The 17105-nt window shown below is 59.5% G+C and overlaps 1 protein-coding gene across 1 annotated transcript; it reads left to right on the forward strand.

Annotated features, from left to right (window-relative positions):
- Window positions 1–446: 446 nt before the first annotated feature.
- On the forward strand, window positions 447–16461 carry CARMIL3 (capping protein regulator and myosin 1 linker 3). Its single transcript, XM_037503101.1, is given in 41 exon segments — window positions 447–499; window positions 1905–1999; window positions 2271–2321; window positions 2419–2478; window positions 2552–2667; window positions 2868–2965; window positions 3197–3267; window positions 3365–3438; window positions 3662–3737; window positions 3817–3905; window positions 4355–4449; window positions 4679–4765; window positions 4975–5084; window positions 5220–5297; window positions 5810–5886; window positions 5969–6073; window positions 6167–6236; window positions 6656–6737; window positions 6872–6968; window positions 7135–7189; window positions 7270–7442; window positions 7665–7733; window positions 7952–8045; window positions 8133–8231; window positions 8674–8802; window positions 8990–9103; window positions 9541–9716; window positions 10464–10551; window positions 10684–10821; window positions 11091–11154; window positions 11270–11478; window positions 11853–11953; window positions 12595–12767; window positions 12770–12909; window positions 13181–13309; window positions 13950–14016; window positions 14112–14201; window positions 15619–15737; window positions 15814–15994; window positions 16123–16233; window positions 16351–16461. Coding segments are annotated over 41 exon segments (4116 nt in total). The 5' UTR covers window positions 447–459; the 3' UTR covers window positions 16377–16461.
- Window positions 16462–17105: the final 644 nt, after the last annotated feature.

Below are 17105 nucleotides of genomic sequence, written 5' to 3' on the forward strand. Positions count from 1 at the left end.
AAGCGAGGTGGAAAAGGGAGGGGCCTTGCAAGCATGACCCGGGGAGGGGTACCTGGGCTCATAAACAAAAGAAGTGGGTTATGCTCACAGTGCCCGAGGAGTGGGTGGCACGGAAAGCGGGCACGCTGCCCCCTGCCCCAGGGATGGTCCGAGCTCCGGGCGGCACGCAAAGGGCGTCGCACGCGGGAGCCGGCGGGAGGGGTGGGCGCGCGCGCGGGGTCTCACGCGGCCCGGAGGCGCGGCGCGCATGCTCACGCCGGAGCCTCCCCGGGAGGGGCGGGAGCCCCGCGCCCCGAGGCGGGGGGAGGAGCGCTCGCGCAGCCGCCCCTGACAGGAGCGGGCTCGGCGGCTGCTGCAGCGCTCGGCGCCCGGGCCCTGCCAGAGCCGGGTCTAGCATGTGCCTCGGCTCCCGGCGGCGGCGGCGGCTTCTCTGCAGCAAGAGCAGCAGCACCGGCCGCCATGGCCAAGCCCAGCACGGAGCTCACCCGCGAGCTGCAAGGTACGAAGCTGCGGTGGTCTCCGGGACACCCCGTCCCGGACCCTCCCAGACCCAGTGCGTTCCTCCCGCGGTAATCCCAGCCCCGACCATCCCGATCCCCATGCACCCCGGCTCTAAGGCGGCCCCTGCATCCCAGCTCGGAGCATCGCTGTCCCCGAAGCATCCTCCGCTGCCCCCCTCGCCTCACCCAGTCAGGACCTTCCTGTCCCGGAGCCGCCTGTCCCTCTCATCGGGGACAGGTGTCGTCTCCCTGCGCTCCCTGGGGCTGACTCTCGGCGATCCCGGCCCACCCCTCGGCGAGGTGTCCAGCCTCCGCTCCGGAGAGTCCCCGTTTCCTTGCCGGGCGGGGCCAGGCCCGCCCCGCCGGGCGATGGGAGCTGCCCCTGGTCCTGACCGCCTCCTGACTCAACACCCTCCCTCCTCCCGGCCCCGCCCCGGAACTGGCCCTGGGGAGCCCCCCTGGCAGCTAGGCAGCGCCCAGGTCAGTGGGGCAAAGAAGGGAGTCAGGCAAGACGGCCTGCCTGGATTGGAGCTAAGGCCAGGAGCAGGGTCTCTGCAGTCTGCCTCCCACAGCCTCTGTCCCAGCCTGTCCCCTTCTCACTACCCCGCACCACACCTCAAGGCCTCTCCTGCCTCCATGGTTCTCAGGCTCACCCCAAACCAAGGTCCAAGCCCCGCAGCACTGCCACAACCATGACCCCCAGAGGCAGGAGCACACACTAGCCCACACAGAGACCAGGACGCTCAAGGATACTTAGAGGCGTGCTGCACCGGCGATTTCCCACACCTACACACACTTAACCCCCAACACACGCACACTGCTGGGTCGACTGGTAGATAGGTGCGGGGTTCTCTGTGACTCTAACTTCTACCCCCCTCCGCCACACACACACCCCGGAACTGTCTGACTCTGTGCCCCTTTCACAACTGCATAACATACTCATTCACGCTTATCCATCCCCACCGGTGCCACACACGGGCTTGCTGGCATCTCCAGAAGGCACGCACACACATAGTAAAAGGCAGAGACTCACACCCAGGCCTCCCAGAATATAGTCAAAGGGACACCCCCACGCCCCCACGCACTGACTCACTGTGTATGTGTCGACGGCTGCTGGAGTGCACGGGTTGGGAAAATTCTTCACATCCTCACAAGTGTAAGACACACTCCCACAGACACTGTCACTCAGCGACTGTCCCCTGTCTCGGGGATATCAGAAGCCAGAGTTTTTCCCACACCCCTGCCTCCCTAATAAGAGAAAAGCCACTTAGGAAGGAAAGGGCTCTGGCCCTGTCCTTTTCTTTGTTTCTCTCTCCTCCTGTCTGCCCCTGCCCCTGGAGAGTCCTGGGGAGGTGGGGGTGGCAGGCGAAGGAGCGCTCTGAGCAGGCCCCCGCCCCCCTGCAGACAGCATCCGGCGGTGCCTGAGTCAAGGGGCTGTGCTCCAACAACATCGGGTGAAGCTGGAGACGAAGCCGAAGAAGTTTGAAGACCGAGTGCTGGTGAGGGCCCTGAGCTTGGGGAAAGAGGGATGTATCAAGGCCACCCCGGGTGGTGGGGACAGGGGCCACAGAGGAGAGGGACAGCTGAGGAGACAGCCCAGGGGAGAGGGCAGGCAGGACTGGGTAGACAGAGTAGAGATGGGGTTCCCAGAGCCCGAGGGCAGAGTTGCCAGCAGGGTTGCCCCCAGGCTGAAGGGGTTGAAGGAGGGCAGGGGTGCCAGGGCCCCAGAAGCTGCCGTTGCTGGCTGACCTTCTTCTCCTCTCTCTGAAGGCTCTGACCTCCTGGCGCCTCCACCTCTTCCCCCTTAAAGTCCCAGCCAAGGTGAGTCGGGCCGAGGCACCAGACAGCCCCTGGCATGCTCCCTCCTGAGCCTGGCGGCCAGTCCCTTACCATGAGCTGAGCATCTCCATGCCCCCAGGTGGAGAGCTCCTTCAACGTCCTAGAGATCCGCGCCTTCAACACGCTCAGTCAGAACCAGGTGAGCACCAGGGCTGGGGCCGCTGCTGGAGGAGGGAGTCAGCACCTGAGGCCCTGCTGCTGCCTCTCCCCAGGTCCTGGTGGAGACAGAGCGGGGCATGGTGAGCCTGCGGCTGCCCTCCGCTGAGAGCGTGGACCAGGTGACCCGACATGTGAGCTCTGCCCTCTCCAAGGTCTGCCCTGGCCCTGGGTGAGTGGCAGAGGAGGAGTCTCTTGAAGGTTTAGAATACAAGGAGACTTCCCTCCCCCTCCTCCTTCCCCTGGACCTGGGCTCCTGGGACACACATGTCCCCACTCCTGCTTTTTCCTAGGGATCCAGAATCTATAAGGGGGTGGGGGGGAACCCAGAAGCTATAATCCCTCTCTGACAGGGATTTGTTCATTCTCCAGCTGTCTAATCCGGCGTGGAAATGCAGACACCCCAGAAGGGCCCCGAGACACATCCCCCAACTCTGAGACTTCCACATCTACCACTCACAGTGTCTGCGGTGAGTGGGGGCAGACTTGAGACTGGCGGGAGCAAAACCACCCTGCCCTTGTGCTGAGTCCTTTGTGTGTGGGGCTGCCTGCCCTGATGACGCCACAGCTTCTGATCCACAGAGGTTCACGGTGTAGTAGGACCCCAGGATACTAGCACATAAAATGACCTTGACCTTTCCTTGAGCCCCAAACCTGTTCCCCTTACCGCTTGTGCAGCCAGCTCATGTCCTGCCCCACAGGTGGCTTCTCCGAGACCTACGCTGCCCTGTGTGACTACAATGGGCTACACTGCCGTGAGGAGGTGCAATGGGTGCGTTGGGCAGGGACCCAGCAGGAGGGCAGGAGGGGCCCGGAGGGAGGGGGCAGAGGAGGAAGGAGCAGGTGTGAGCCAGTCCCACCTCTCCAAGGACGTGGACACCATCTATCACGCTGAGGATAACCGGGAGTTCAATCTTTTGGATTTCAGCCACTTGGAGAGTCGGTAAGCAGATGGGATAGAAACTCAACCCCCCATTCCAGCCTCAGCCCAATCCTTACCCTTCCACCGTCTCACTCTGGTCCTACCGCAGTCCCCGTTCTATCTGCCCAGCCCCTCCCCACGGCCTTCTGCCCTTCTAGGCTTGCCCAGCCCAACACCCCGCCCTCTTCTTTCCTGCCCCAGCCACCTGCTCACCACTTTCTGCCCCCTTCAATCTCCCCCACAGAGACTTGGCCCTAATGGTGGCAGCCCTGGCCTACAACCAGTGGTTCACCAAACTCTACTGCAAGGACCTGCGGCTGGTAGGGCCTCGGAGAGGTGGGGAAAAGGGGAGAACAGTGTCCTCTTTGACTGCTGATCACAAGACTCCTCTGTCCGCAGGGCTCAGAAGTGCTAGAACAGGTGCTACATACCCTGAGCAAGTCGGGGAGCCTCGAAGAGCTGGTGCTGGACAACGCCGGGCTTAAGACGTGAGGCCAACCTCCTCCTCAGGCAGTGGTGCCCCCTGACGTAGTCTTAGTGTCCCAGAGCCTCAGAGCGTGGTGTGGGCCTCTGAACTATCTCACCCAGCAGCTCGCTTTACGGAAGAGGAGACTGGGGCTCCCAGAGGGCATAAAACCCCGCAGGGGAATTCGGGACTCAGACCTCGTTCTCCCAAGCCCCGTCTCCATGCCCACTCCCTCCCTCCATCAACTACCAAGCAGGGTGGACTGCTCCAGTCTGGAGGACCCGAAACTGGGCTCTGTCTCAGCACTACTTCCCTGGTGCTCCTGAGCGGTGACAAGCTCCCCGGCTGGCCGCAAGCTGCGCCCCACCTGGGGCCCTCTAACCACGGCAGTCCCGGCCAGGCGGGCAGGTGGAGGAGGAGGGGAAGCCCAGGCGATGGGACAAACAGATCCTTCCTCCCCCTTCCCTGAAGGGACTTTGTCCAGAAGCTGGCCGGGGTGTTTGGGGAGAACGGGAGCTGTGTGCTGCATGCCCTCACTCTGTCCCACAACCCCATCGAGGACAAGGGTGAGCCCCAGCCCTGGAATCCGACCCGCACCGCCACGCAGACCCCTGTCCTAGCCCAGAGCCCACCTCGGGTCCGAATAGGGGCTCTCCAACCCGATGCCAGCCCCTGCCTCCACACTGCCATCCTCCACCCCAGGCCTGTGCCCCACTCGAGCCCCAGTCTGACTCTCTACCACCTGTGCCCTCTGCCCAGCCTCTCCCTGCGCCCATTTTTCTTTCTACTCCCCAGGTTTTCTCAGTCTGAGCCAGCAGCTCCTCTGCTTCCCCACCGGCCTCACCAAACTGTGCCTGGCCAAGACTGCCATTTCCCCGCGAGGTACTTGCGAGGGACCCCTGACCTCTCACTCTGACCCTCCCCCTATGCCGCCTGGGGTGCTGAGCCTAGAAGTGTCCCCACACACTCACACAACGTCCCAGGGGTCAAGGAAGGGCAAAGGAACTCATTTCGGGAGTGGGGGAAGAGTTGCGCACAAGGTAAAGAGGAGGGGATGAGGGCCAACCCAGCCCAGTGTCCGCTGTGCTCAGGGCTCCAGGCGCTGGGCCAAACCTTCGGGGCCAATCCAGCCTTTGCCAGCTCCCTTCGGTACCTGGACCTGAGCAAGAACCCCGGGCTGCTCGCCACAGATGAAGCCAATGTGAGTCCAAAAAATAGCCTCAGTCTCCTGCAAGCTTGGGAGCCTGGGAATCTCTGCCCTGGGAATCTATAGCCCCAGGGGGTGGTGGGGTTCCATCACCCCTTCCCTGGCAGCCCCTTTGTCCTTCCTTTCCAGGCCCTCTACAGCTTCCTGGCCCAGCCCAATGCTCTGGTACACCTGGACTTGGCGGGGACTGATTGCACCATTGACTTGGTGAGGGGTTGATGATAGGGAAGCCTGCCTGATGGTGAGGGGGGAGGCCAGGGTAGGCCTCACCCATCCTCCTTGAGTCCAAAGGTGGGCAGAGCTGACTGGATGACTTCAGGTTCAGCTGAATTAAAGAACAATGCCATTGCTCCCAGCTGCGTGGCACCTTGTCCTGGCCCCAGGCTGTGCTGGCTGCGCAGAAAAGCCAGCCCTTGCTCTGTCCCCCAACTGTGTGCCCGGTTGCAAGGCCAAGTCCTCCAGGACTTGAATGAGGCACCTAAGAGCCCACATACCCATTGCCTGCGAGCCTCTCCACCACCCTGGGGACCAGGCAGGGGTAGACCCACTTTCCACAGAGCGGAAACAAGGCATTAAGAGGATAAGTGGGCAGCCACAGTGGGGCTCACACAGACTGACCACAGAGAGTGAAGAGCCTCGATGGGGCGGGAGGAGGAGTCCTCGCCACCCCTCCCAACTCTCCTCCCAGCCCCATGAGACCGCCATGTCTGTCCCCACAGCTGCTGGGCGCCCTGCTCCATGGCTGCTGTTCCCACCTAAACTACCTCAACCTGGCGCGAAACAGCTGCTCCCACAGGTGGGAGCACCAGACGTGCAGGGAAGGATGGGGCAAGTTGTGGGCACCCCCCTCCATCACTGACCCCCAGGGATCTCCACAGGAAGGGCCGGGAGGCCCCGCCAGCCTTCAAGCAGTTCTTTAGCAGCGCCTACACACTGAGCCACGTCAACCTGTCGACCACGAGGCTGCCCCTGGAGGCCCTCAGGTCGGGTGGGTGCAGGGTTGGGGGATGTCCGAGGGGAAACCATGACAGAAGGAGGTGAGGGGTAAAGGTGGGCCTGCTGACCTTCTTCCCCAGGGCTCTGCTCCAGGGTCTCTCCCTCAATAGTCATCTCAGTGATCTGCACCTGGACCTCAGCAGCTGTGAGGTGAGCCCTCACCCCTCAACCCCACTGCCTGTCCCCCACCCACTGCCGCACGTGCCTCTGACCTAAGTGGAACCCTGACTCCATCTTGCCTCTGCACTGCCTCTGCGACACCTCTTCCCCACCACACCTCCACTTCCTCCCTCAGTGTCCCTCTTTCCAGAGGTCATTTCCAGTCTCCACTGTCTCCCCTGCTGAAAGCTTCAGGGTGGGAGATACCAGGCTTTCCCGCCAGAGGGCAGGAGCAAGCTGTATCGGGAGCAGCAGCTTGGAGACTTTTCTGGCTGAAGGGAGGGCAGAGATCCCTAGGGAAGGATCTGGTACGGAGAAGGGGCCTCCTGACTTTACACCCCAGCCCTGGTATGACCTTGATTCCTGGTGTTACTACTCTATCCCACCCCACCCCCACTGTGTCCCTGCAGCTCCGCTCAGCTGGAGCCCAGGCTTTGCAGGAACAGCTGGGGGCTGTGACCTGTGTGGGCAGCCTGGATCTATCAGACAATGGTGAGTGAGGGTGCTTCCCTTCCTGGGGGCCATGTGGAAACAGAGGCCTGTGACATGGGCGGGGAGGGAGTCTCCTCAGGAGACTCCAGTGAGCCTTGGGCCTCAAGGCTAGCCTTCTTCCATCTACTGACCAGGCTTCGACTCAGACCTCCTGACACTGGTACCCGCACTTGGCAAGAACAAGTCCCTCAAGCACCTGTTCCTGGGAAAGAACTTCAATGTCAAGGCCAAGTGAGGTCCCCTCCCCATACCTCCAGATCCTCACTCTATCAAGCACTTGTCCTTTGTGCCCACTGTATTACCTCTGATCCCCTTCCTGCTCCAGCTACTGCTCTGCTCCTCCAATAGCATGATCCCAGCCCCCTCCCATCCTGCTCTGAGCCCTTGCTCCCCACAGGACGCTAGAAGAGATCCTCCACAAGCTGGTGCAGCTGATCCAGGAAGAGGACTGTGTGAGTGCCTGGGCCTGGGAGGGGACCCACAGTGGCAAGGGCTGTGGGGACTGGGCCCAACCCTCAACTTGCCCACACAGTCCCTGCAGTCGCTGTCAGTAGCAGACTCCCGGCTGAAGCTTCGCACCAGCATCCTCATCAATGCCTTGGGCAGCAACACCTGCCTGGCTAAGGTGGATCTGAGTGGCAATGGCATGGAGGACATCGGGGCCAAGATGCTGTCTAAGGCCCTGCAGATTAACTCTTCTCTCAGGTGGGGCCCACACCTGGATTCTCTGACCTGCAGCCCCCCAACAATACATATCCAAGCCCTCCCTGTTTGCCCCTCTGTTCTGTACCCCAGGCTCAGAACTACCTCTGAGTCAGCTTCATTACCAGGGAAAGGAGGGAGGGATCCAGAGGGGGGGTCATGTCCCTGGCCCCTAGCACAGACCCAGAGGGAGAGGTAACAAGCTGGTACTAACCCTCTCCCCAGAACTATCCTATGGGACAGGAACAATACGTCTGCCCTGGGTTTTCTGGACATTGCGAGGGCCCTGGAGAGGTAAGTGGACCAGGACCCCACCCTGACCCAAGTCTCCAACCTCCCTGTGCTGGCCCAGGCCTGAATGATTCCCGCCCTACCCGGCCCACTTGACCTATTGGCGTAGAAGTGTCAGGAGGGGACCGGGAGAGGGAAAATGTCAGAAGGGTAGGTGTGGGGTAGTAGAGGCCTATCCTGCTCACCTCTCTCCCCACCCAGCTGTGCTATTTGTCCCACAGTAACCACACGCTTCGCTTCATGTCCTTTCCCGTGAGCGACATCTCCCAGGCCTACCGCAGCGCCCCTGAGCGCACTGAGGACGTCTGGCAGAAGGTGGTAGTCTAAGTCGGGTGGAACCACAAGGGGAGGGGCTGGCCCGAGTCCCCAGGCCCTGACCTCCACCCTCTCCATCATCTCCAGATCCAGTGGTGCTTGGTGAGGAACAACCACACTCAGACGTGCCCCCAGGAACAGGCCTTCAGGCTACAGCAGGGCCTGGTGACCAGCAGCGCCGAGCAAGTAAACGTTTCCCTCCGGGACACCTGGGCACGCATGAGGCATGGTGGGACATGCAGGGCCCAGGCGTGATGTGAGAGAGCACGGAGGGCGTGGTGGCGGGGAGGTGGGACAGGCATCGTGTGACACCCACAACTGGATAAGCATGTGGGAGACAAAAAGACAGGGCGTTCAGAATGCAGGCCCCAAACATAAGAGAGCATGTGAGCAAACAGTGAGGGACCCCTGGCAAGGGGTCCACAGGACTGTGGGGTGTGCCACTGAGCATTCAAGAAGGGCATCCCAGGAAGAAGAGGGAAGACATCCGGAGACATCGTCACACCCCTTTCAGTGCCAGCACAGTAGCACTACCCAAGGGGGCCCAGAAATGGGATGCCTGGGGTCCCACCTGGGAAGATGGGGGGTGCAGGGGTGCCCCCTGACACTCCAGCCGGTTGTGCTCCAGATGCTGCAGCGGCTATGTGGACGTGTGCAGGAGGAAGTTCGGGCCCTGAGGCTGTGCCCCCTGGAGCCCGTGCAGGACGAGTTGCTCTATGCCCGGGACCTCATCAAGGATGCCAAGAACTCCCGGGCGGTGAGCCTCCTCAGCCTCCACACCCCACCCCTTCTCTGATAGTCTGGGGAACCCAAGAAGGCCAGCCATGCTAAACCAGGAGTATCCAGGCCCCACCTCAAGCACCTACCCTACTAGCCCGGGGCCCAAAGGGACCCAGTGAGCCTGGTTCTGGCCTTCTGGTCATACATAACCCTTCCTTCCCCAGCTGTTTCCCAGCCTTTACGAGCTGGGGCATGTGCTAGCCAACGATGGGCCTGTGCGGCAGAGGCTGGAGTCAGTAGCTAGTGAGGTGTCCAAGGCTGTGGACAAGGAGCTACAGGCAAGTCCTGGGGAAGGAGCCCAGTACTGACCAAAGCCCTAAGCCCAGAGCGAGGTCAGTGCCAGGAGAATACTGGGGGGAAGAAGGAAATGCAGAGATGAGACTATTGGCACTCTCACTGTGCTAAGAAACCCAGAAACCCACACTTGGGGTTTTTCTACCAGCTTCAACCTTGGTCTTTGAACTCTGACCTCTCCCCTCTGAACTCTGATCCTTGGCCTGATTCTCCCCTCTTCCTACAGTTGGGTGGAAGGGGGACTAACCAGGGACTGGGGAAGCTTGAATGTCAGAGGCCATTGATCTAACCAGCTCTGTGACCTTGGTGGACCCCTGGACTCACCCTGGGGAGCTGGAATACACACACCAGAGCCTCTTCAGTGGTGTGCCAGCCCTGTCCCTGCTCCCCTTGGGGCTCTGGCTCCCTTCCCCCAACACAGGTGATCCTGGAGTCCATGGTCAGCCTCACGCAGGAGCTGTGCCCTGTGGCCATGCGGGTGGCCGAGGGGCACAACAAGATGCTGAGCAATGTGGCCGAGCGCGTCACCGTGCCCCGGAACTTCATCCGAGGGGCGCTGCTGGAGCAGGCGGGCCAGGATATTCAGAACAAGCTAGAGTGAGTGGAGGGGCTGGGACTGGCTGGGGCGGGGCTGGATTTGACCCAGAGCACTTAGGGATGGCACCCACTCCCTGCCAGCTCTCAGCAATGAATAATGAATGGCACAATCTCCATTATAAGGGATAAATCTTTAACCAACTGAAACCTTGCTATTTAGGAACTGCCTGGTCTTTGCCTTACCAATCTGAGTCCCAAGCTCAGTTGAGGAGCAGGGGCAGTGCACCCACAGGTGCACACACACAGCCACATACACACCAGGGATTGCCTCCTAGAAACAAAGCACAGCCTCCTGGAAGGCACAGAGAAAAACATGTGAATGGGGGGTGTGAACAGCACTGTGCCCTCCAGTTCTCATGGAACCTAGAGCTCTTCCATTCTATATCTGGGCACGACCACTCACCAAAGTGAGAGAAAATTATTGTACGTACTGGTGAAAAAGGTTCAAGATCTGCTTTCTGCTCTTATGGTACCCCAATTTACTTAGCTCCATTCCACTGAGCCCCGGAGTCCCTCAGCCTCAATTCCTCTTTGCCCATCCTCCTGGTCCACACATGCCTAGATGGGGGGTCCATGAGTGGGACTGGGCACGCCTTTATGGAGACATGAATGTGGGGCCTCCTGTAGCAGCTGTGTTCTCCCTGGAGAGCCAGTCTGGCCAACCATTCCCATGGGCATCTGGGGAAGGGTGGGGCTGAGGCTCAGGAACCTGGAGAAGTGGCTGAGCAGCACCACCTATGCCCACAGTGAAGTGAAGCTCTCGGTCGTCACCTACTTGACAAATTCCATAGTGGATGAGATCCTGCAGGAGCTATACCACTCCCACAAGAGCCTGGTAAGGTTTCTGAAACCTAGCCAGACACCCCACATCATCCCATCTCCCCCAGCCCCATCTCCCCCTTCACCATCCAGGCTCTGATAGGTGGGCAGCTTCTGCAGAATCCTGCTCACACCTGTCCTTTTCCAGGCCCGGCACCTGGCCCAGCTAAGAACACTCTCAGATCCACCTGGGGGGCCAGGCCAAGGGCAGGACCTGTCCTCCCGTGGCCGAGGACGGAACCATGACCACGAGGAGACCACAGATGATGAACTTGGAACTAACATTGTGAGCACCCGCACTCCTCCCTCCTTAACCCTGGTCCGGGCCCAGAACCTGCAGACACTGTCCTTTCCACTTCCTGGGATTCCACTCTCCACCTCATGTGGCCTGGTCTCATCCCCTAGCCCCAACCCCACCCAGCCTCTTCCCTCGTCCCAGTGCCTCAGCCACAGCAAGACAGACTCTACGAAGAGTGGGCTTTACAAGGAGTGGAAGCTTCAAGTGAGGCTTCTGGGCTTTGCGCCCTGGCCTCACCATCCGTCTCTCTCCTGCAGGACACCATGGCCATTAAAAAGCAGAAACGCTGCCGCAAGATCCGGCCGGTGTCAGCCTTCATCAGTGAGTTCCAGCCTCAATTCTCATGGCCCTGGCGCTCTTTCTTTTTTCTCGGTCTCACCAACCTGCTTTCTTCCTGTCTCTCCTACTGGTCCCACTAACACTGCTGTGCCCACAGGTGGGAGCCCTCAGGACATGGAAAGCCAGCTGGGGAGCCTGGGGATCCCCCCTGGCTGGTTCTCAGGACTTGGAAGCAGCCAGCCTACAACTGGTGGCTCCTGGGAAGGTCTATCTGAGCTACCCACTCACGGCTATAAACTAAGGCATCAAACACAAGGAAGACCCCGTCCCCCCAGAACCACCCCTCCAGGACCAGGTCGGCCCAATGTGAGTCCCTAAGACCTTGCGAGAAAACCGGTTTCACTCAGCAATCCAGAGCCAGGAGCTCTAGCTCTAGGATCTCAGGGCCAGAGGCACCAGCCTTGGGGAATTGGTCAGGGGCTGGGCAGGCCACTAGACAGGATTATCTAATCTGGATGGAAGCCAGACCTTGTTACAGATAGGAAGCTGCTGTCTGACAGTGGCAGTTCTTATTTTGGTGAGGGATAGAGCCAAGAGACACCAACCTTAGGAAATACCCAGAAGGACTGAAGTCTAAATTTTCAAAGGGCCCAGGAAAGGCAAAGGGGAAGGCCTTCCCTGGATGGGCGGGAGGCCTCAGGGCACAGATGAGCTATCCCATGGGACTTTCCTCCCTGCAGGTTCCAGTCCCTGGAACTCGTCAGGAGAATGGGATGGCCACCCGGCTGGATGAGGGGCTAGAGGACTTCTTCAGCCGAAGAGTCATGGATGAAAGCTCCAGGTGTGGTACCCAGACACACTCCCAGGGTCAGCAGACCCTGAGGCCCAGGGTGGATACCCATGTCTGCCTGGCTCCTCTGGGGGCCCCTCTAATAGCAGTAGCCCAAAGCCAGTCCCTCAGGGACATTCCGCCCACATTCTCATCCTTCCCGTCACACCCCAGCCCTTGGTTCCCATGCTCTCTGAAGCTACTCAGGACACCTGGAAAAGACAAGAACAGAGTGACCCAGCATATTGAGGTGGGGGCAGTGGCAGCAGGCCCTGTCTGCTGATGGGATGACAGTCAGTGGTAAGAGGCCTGGAGAGTATGTTCCCGGTCACTGTCCTGCATAGACTCCCCAGCATCTGTTCAGAAGGAACTGGGTCACTTGGAGACTGCAGGGGAGCGGGCGGGGTGGGGGAAGGGAGACCAGCATACTTGGGCAGAAAGAGCTGATCTGGGGGAAAGAGGCTGCTGGGGAATGATGACACCATCTCTTCTGAGAACTCAGTGGACAGGGTCACAGAGTGGCAGGAGACTAGGTGAAAGAGGAAAACGGGAGGTTGGCCTAACACCAGCAGGACTCTGGGACCTAAGTGGCCTCTGTATCTGGCATTTGCATCCCCCCACGGATGTTACTAACTCACCCCGACCCTGCCCAGCTACCCCCGGACTCTGAGGACCCTGCGGCCAGGCCTCTCGGAGCCACCGCTGCCTCCACTCCAGAAGAAGAGGCGCCGAGGCCTATTTCACTTTCGTCGGCCACGGAGCTTCAAGGGGGACAGGGGGCCAGGGTCCCCCACCACCGGGCTCCTCCTCCCTCCGCCCCCACCCCCACCCCAACTCAGGAGAGCCCCCCCAGCCCAGACCCTCCCAGCCTCGGCAATAACTCCTCCCCCTGCTGGAGCCCAGAGGAGGAGAGTGGCCTCCTCCCTGGATTTGGGGGGGGCCGGGGACCTTCCTTCCGTAGGAAGATGGTAAGTGAGGCAGGGATTGCTGTGTCTCCCTATTTGCTGTCTCACGCTTATTAATCTCTCCACCCATCCCATGAGGCAATGAATAGGACTTGGTCATCCCAATTCTGGCTCTTTTGTGTGTGGCTAAGCATGCTGGGAGTGTGGCATGCAAATGAGGGCAGTGGAAGGACTCCTGGGTTGGAGGGTAGGGGCTCCAAGGGGCCCCATTCCCTGCTGCTTATGGAATCCCTTCTCTATCCAGAACTGCTTATAACCTGAGACCTTATTCCAGGGCACAGAGGAGGCGGAGCCAGGGGAGGGTGGCCAGACCCCTGGGATGGTGCAGCAGCCCAGGGTCCATGGTGTTGCCCTTCCTGGGTTGGGAAGGGCCAAAGGTTGGAGCTTCGATGGAAAACGAGAGGTGAGGGGAAACGGGAGGAGGGTAGAGGAGCATGAACTGAAATTCTGTGGATCCCCTGTCTACTGCCCTCCCTTTTGACACCCCTGTGCCCAGTGGGTCATGAGCAGGAGGCTTTGGCATGAGAAGGTGTTAGCTGCCCCTACCACACTTGGTGGTAGAAGGCCAGACTGGTCACTTCATCTCCTGGGACCTCTAAGTCCTGCTAAAATGGGCAGTCATAAAAATGCTTATCTCTGGAGCTGTTTCCCAAGCTTTAAGTGACTTAATTACCACCTTTCTGGACTGACTTTTACCTCCACATACCATCTGCAATATTGTTTACACTATATTTCTATTTAAATCAACTCACCTTTTTTAACCTGGTCTGAACCAAAGCATTGTCATCTTTACCACCACAGACTTGTATCAGTTGTTTTTTTCCTACTACACATAAAATTACCACATAATGATTAAAATAGCAGTGTTTTAATTCATGCAAATCATGACTTATGCCCCTAGGGTGGTATGGTTGCCACTCTCTGCGAAAAACAATCCTTGTCTAGGGACTAATGACACCGCATGCAAGAGCAGAAGCCCCTTGCTAACTGCAGTCCCCACGTGAAGGGGACTTTTCTGGTGACCTCACCCGCTGTCCTTTCAGGGCACAGGCCCAGAGCTGGAGGGGAGCATCCAGGCCTGGCAGAAACGGCGCTCTTCCGATGATGCAGGTGAGAATGGAGGCCCTCACTTCCCTCCTGTGACCCCTCTCTCAGGGCCTCTCCTAATTTACCTTTCTCTTCTCCTTCCCCTCCCTCCCCTCCAGGCCCCGGAGCCTGGAAGCCCCCACCGCCACCCCAAAGCAGCAAACCAAGCTTCAGTGCCATGCGCCGGGCAGAGGCCACCTGGCACATAGGTATGGAAAACCCCTTTTCAGGAAGCAGCACTAAAGGCTCAGGGCGTGTACAAAGAAACAACCATGTCCCTATGCTGGGGAGCTGCCTGCCAAGGTGGGGGCAGTGGCGATGTTCAAGGATATTTACAAAGCAGTGGCGACGTTCAAAGATATTTACAAAGCCACATCCAAAAGAAACAAACAACCCAATCCAAAGGACAGCCCCACAGCCCAGAAGTGGCTTTGCCGGATTTAGCAGACATGGAACAACACCCTGTGGATGGTTCTGGGGACTCTTCTAAGCGGAGGCCGTCTCTGACCACCATCAGCGGGGTGGCCCCCAGAAGGAAGGCCTCTCGGCCGCTCAGCTGGGAAGAGGCAAGCACTAGCCATGCCAGACCCTTCTAGAACCTAAAAGCCTCCTCCAAAAATAGCTCCTCAAGTCATCCTCAGCTCACTCAAAAAGGTGCCACATCCAAAATGAAGGTACAGGAGCCCCCTCTGGAGGTCAGAACCCCAGGTGTTAGTCCCACCTCAACCATTGACCTTAAGCAGTCACTACCTTCTGACTTTGAGACTCTGGGGAATAAAGGGGATTAGGGAGGGGGAGTGTGAAGGGGTGGAAATCATGGGATGATGAAGCTTAGGCAGCCAATAAAGGAAATCTGCTCAGCTTGGCATCAGCCTCAGTCCCCACAGACCTGAGTAGATCTCCAACCGTATCGAAATGCATAAGTCTCCCCACCTCCTCCACTCGGCCTGCCCGGCCTCAGGACTTGGTCATAGCCGCACTATTTGCCAGCTACCCATCCCACCCACAGACTGCTGGAAGCACCCGAGACAGGCCCACCCTTCATTTCAGCAACCATGGCCGTTGGATGCTCCAGTGCACACACCTGCCACCACCACCCTCCAGGCCTCTTGCTCTTAGACCTCCTAGACGCACACAGACAACACCACCATTCAGGGGGCACATCCCAGGCTCAGGTGGCATAGAACCACAGAAAGGAACGGGGAGTAGATGCCAGGGCACCTGTCCCGAACTCACCATCTTAATCAGACTGCAGACAGAATCCTGGGAATGCCAGGCTGCAGCCTTGGCAGGGCCCCGACACTGCAGTCCTCAATGGGCAGCCTGGCCTGTGGGTGGACGCAGCAGGGGGCCCTGACTTTGCCCCAGAAGAACAGGCTCAGACTTGTTCTTTAAGAGGAACAGCCAAGATGCTTGAGCCCCCTACAGAAGTGACAGACTCAGATGACCCTGAGGACAAGGGTTCAGGGAAACTTGAGAGCAGAGGGACATCTGAGACAGAGCTGTAGGGGCGAATGGGCTTGGATGGGGAAAGTCTTCGTCTTCAGGGCTTCATAGGGACTGGGGACAGGGATGGCGATGCAAGAATGCTTTTACTATTATTTCTTCTCTCTTCCTGCCCCCCAGCTGAGGAGAGTGCCCCCAACCATAGCTGCCAGAGCCCCAGCCCAGCCTCCCAAGACGGGGAGGAGGAGAAAGGGAGAGCCCTATTCCCGGATAGGACAGCTCTCGCTAGGAATGCCAAGGTGAGGCACGGCAAGGTGGTTTGGAAGGCACTCTGTCAAGGTCAAAGGACTAACTAACCCAGCTTCTTTCTGCCAGCTGCAGGACCCCCCTTTAGCTCCAAGGCCCCCCAAGCCAGTGGCTGGACCCAGGGGCCTCCGCCCCCCACAGGAGCCAGGAGGCAGGGAGGAGACTGAGACTGGAGCGGTGGTCCCAGGGATGAGCAAGCCTCGGCTGAGGCTAGGCTCCCAGCAGGAGCAAGAGGAGGAACAGGTCCAAGGTCTGGCCCTGACTGGAGGGGACTTGGGCCACCTCTGGGGACTCGCTGACCACATCATATGAGCACAGCCACAGTGCCCCACCTGTGAACCCCTCTCATGTGCCAGCCCTGCCCGACTGTCATTTCAGGGCCCCCAGATCCAGGCCGCCGGACTGCTCCCCTGAAGCCCAAGAGGACGCGGCGGGCACAGTCCTGTGACAAGCTGGAGCCTGATCGAAGGCGGCCCCCTGACCCCACAGGTGCCAGCGGGTGGGCGAGAGGGGGGTCATCCCTCTATCCAACACAGCATGCCCCCACACGGGGCGGTTGGCTTTCTCTGCCCAGGAAACAGGGCTCCCTGGATTTGTCCCCAGCAGGAGCCAGTGAGCCAGGAACAGACTGACAGCCGCTGCAGCACCCTCCCAACCCTCCTCTCGAATGTGCCTCACATGGACTCAGATGCCCACCCACCCCGCACCTCCAGGCCCCTCTGCCAGCCTCTGTTCCACAGGGGCCTCAAGGCAGGATGAGGCGTGGGGGATAGGAGGTGGGGGACAGGAAGGGAGGGAGCAACCTGGAGAGAGGGAGGCTCTGAAAGCCTCGCTTGCTCCCCAGAGAGCTTGGGGTGGGGGCGGATCTGTCCCTCTATCCCCAGGGGCTCTCTCCCCACTTGTATAGAATAAAAAACCAAAATCACCGCCTGCCTCGAGATTCTGATGTCTTCCCCATTCACTGTCCCCCACCATCTGCTCCCCTTCCCACCAACCCGCACAGTGGGGAAAAGTGAGGAACACCCCATAGGGCTGGGGCTAAGAGGAGAAGATGGAAAGACCAGAGAATTGCTAAATGGGGTTGGAGGTGCTGCCAGAGCCCAGGCCAAGGGGTCTTCTGTGGGGTCTGGGCTGAGCTACCTCGAGAAGGAACCAAAATGACAGAAACCAACACCCCTGTATGCGTAGCTCTAGGGAGTACTGGGGTGGTAAGACTCAGTGTACCAGGAGGAAATTGGAGAGCAGTGTGTGTGTGTGTGTGTGTGTGTGTGTGCACGCGCACACGTGCGTGTGCACACACACACGTGCGTGTGCACACACACACACAGGTAGGCATGCTCACTAATGGTGGAAAGAAGAGG

The sequence above is a fragment of the Talpa occidentalis genome, unplaced genomic scaffold (genome assembly GCF_014898055.3).
Source record: "Talpa occidentalis isolate TD23 unplaced genomic scaffold, MPIMG_talOcc4v2.1 talOcc4.11, whole genome shotgun sequence".
Lineage (NCBI taxonomy): Eukaryota > Metazoa > Chordata > Mammalia > Eulipotyphla > Talpidae > Talpa > Talpa occidentalis.